This window comes from Penaeus japonicus, unplaced genomic scaffold, assembly GCF_977035675.1.
Source record: "Penaeus japonicus unplaced genomic scaffold, GWHDUDI00000001_assembly GWHDUDI00000008, whole genome shotgun sequence".
NCBI lineage: Eukaryota > Metazoa > Arthropoda > Malacostraca > Decapoda > Penaeidae > Penaeus > Penaeus japonicus.
The window spans coordinates 22238954-22241453 of NW_028234410.1; the positions used below are offsets into that span (position 1 = coordinate 22238954).

The 2500-nt window shown below is 34.3% G+C and overlaps 1 protein-coding gene across 5 annotated transcripts in view; it reads right to left on the reverse strand.

The window, feature by feature from the left end:
* The window catches only part of LOC122258372 (BCAS3 microtubule associated cell migration factor), a 40548-nt gene that overhangs the window by 8633 nt on the left and 29415 nt on the right, over positions 1-2500 (reverse strand). For 3 of the 5 annotated variants that reach the window (XM_043024256.2, XM_043024255.2, XM_043024257.2), the window contains one exon: positions 1804-1887. The exons of the other annotated variants lie outside the window; for them this stretch is intronic. In XM_043024256.2, coding sequence (XP_042880190.1) covers positions 1804-1887 — 84 coding nt within the window. The remainder of the gene's footprint in view (positions 1-1803; positions 1888-2500) is intronic. 5 annotated transcript variants of the gene reach the window in all.

The following is a 2500-nucleotide window of genomic DNA, read 5'->3' on the forward strand; positions in this document are numbered from 1 at the left end:
AAAATTACTAATGCATTACTACTTCAAATTTGTTGATTACACATAACATCACGTCATATCACGTCACGGGGTACATGTACATACTCATATGTACATGTATGATTATTCATATTGTTCTTCTTTTAGTTTTGGTAAAAAAAAAAAAATAAGTATAAAACATGTTTTTTGATGCCCCACTAAGAGACTGCTTCCACTTTGCTTTAGTATTTTCACATAGAAGTGAAGAGTATAGGCTAAGTTTGATAAAATAAAACTAAAGAGGCATTACTGTAACATGTTTTTCAACTAAAATAACTCATCTGAACATGACAATTGTTTTACGTGCCTTTACAGTGTAGAAGCATTCATGAAAACCATAAGAATAGGATGGGTGAAAAATGTTCTGGGAGGATCAGTGCGGCCTCGCGCAGCGAGAAAACACCTCGGCACGAAGTGTCGTGCACTTGTTATCTTCCCTGACATGAATGGGTTAAGCAAAATGAGTTTCACCTAACATCCAAAACCTAGATGACACCAATTTCTTCTAGCACCAACAGGAGAGAGAGCCTTGAATGGCACTCATCCAAGGTCTCTAGCAAGCACTATCCAATGAAGGATGTGCAGGCAGAATGAGAAGAGGAAAGAGACTCAATCCATGTCCAGTGTCTACAATGTGACCCTGTGCCAGTAGGGATGCGTTTTATTGTGGCACTCACAGTCATATGTACAGGTTTCCTTCCTCTTCCCTACCTCTTCATGTTATCTTCATTGTGGATGGTTATATATTTTATATACACTCATAACAGAATACAAATACAAAATAATAAAAAAAAAAAATTCTCTCCAATAAAAGAGATATTTCTATCACACTGAGTATTAAGAAAATAATGAGCTGATATGGACCCTATACTACAATTTTAGTCAATTGCAGCATTGATAGAGCCTGTGATGTGACAAATATAAGTCTTTCAATACAGTAAAACACACAAAAATTCAAACGCAAAACTGAAGTTTTACAATGAATGAATGAATGAGAGTGGGAATAGTCAAGGTGTATTGCGTGAAGCTGCCTCACCCTGAAATAAAACCCATCCTGGAGACTGGGCAAGTAAATCTATCCCCTGTCCACAATGGGTTAACAGAAATGCGTCAAGTAAAGTTATCTTTCGATTTATACTTTTCATACTCCAACAAAAACTTCATTTCAAAAAGTTCAATGAAATTTCCAATCTTGGAAATAGAGAATATCTTAATGACATCAAACAATAACAATAATGACATCTATTTCAGACTATAATATCACCTATTTCATTCCTCTTATCCTCTTCAACCAGTGCTTTGCCCATGGATGTGTCAGTACATGGTTTTATTGTAAAGGTACTCAGATTTAAAGCATTTTTAAATAGCATATAGCTGCTCATGCAAAATTACAAAATAAACATAGTTTACATTATCCTACAGCCAACATAATATTCAGCATTATACAATGATTTAAACATTAGAATTAACCACTCAGTGTATCACTTCTGCTAACTGTACACAATGTGGTATTAGGTAAAAATCACAACACTACTTGGTAAAACATACAACTAATATCAAAGGAGAAATACAAGAACATAATCATGAAAATGATAGAGATGGCTGCCAATTCTCCTTATGTGACAGGGACGAAAAACATAAATTGCAGACTAGGGAAAGAGTTTAGTCACCCTTGGATGTTTTGCTGGAAAGCACACACCACAAAAAGTTAATGCTTTGTAGTAAGAGGCAGTGAAATGTTTTTTTAGTAGTTAAATTGTCATTCTGCACACTCCAGTGACATACCAAGCATGATGGTGCCTAGGAGATGTGGACCAAGGCTCTTTAGTGAGCAAAGTCGGCGGCAAAAGGAAGGTAATCCTTGGCCTCCTATGGAGAACAGAAACAAAGCAATGAAGCAAACAATTCCTGTACCTCATGTTTTCAAAGGATAACTAGATATACCCTTGACACAAAATCTATAGCACTATCTAAATGCTTTAAATGAAAATCCAGAGCTTTGCCTAGTTAAGTATTTTTCTTGGGGCCAAAAGCATATTACCATATAAACTATGGATAAAAAGCTTTCTAAAAAAAATTGTATAGCTACATCCATAACATCATGTAGAAATTGATGCATTCAACAGATGTCTTTTTTCCCATCAGGAAAGATTATTTTTTTCTAGTCATGGCATTATTTTTTCAATTTGCAAATCATTCTTTCCACTCAAATCCTATAAAAATGTAAACACATTAACAAAATACATTGTCATATCACTAATAATGAGTGATTAAAATAAAACTTTAATTTGTTCAGCAATCAAATATGAAAATCGCATATTTTCATGAAATGTGTGGAATCTTATGGAGCACATTACAACAGGAAAACAAAATCATGTTGACAATCAACTGCCATCGAAATAATGACATTTTAAACACTGTAAATCTATTATTACATTCATAACAAATCTATAACTATGTATCTGTAGGGATGCTTGCTGCC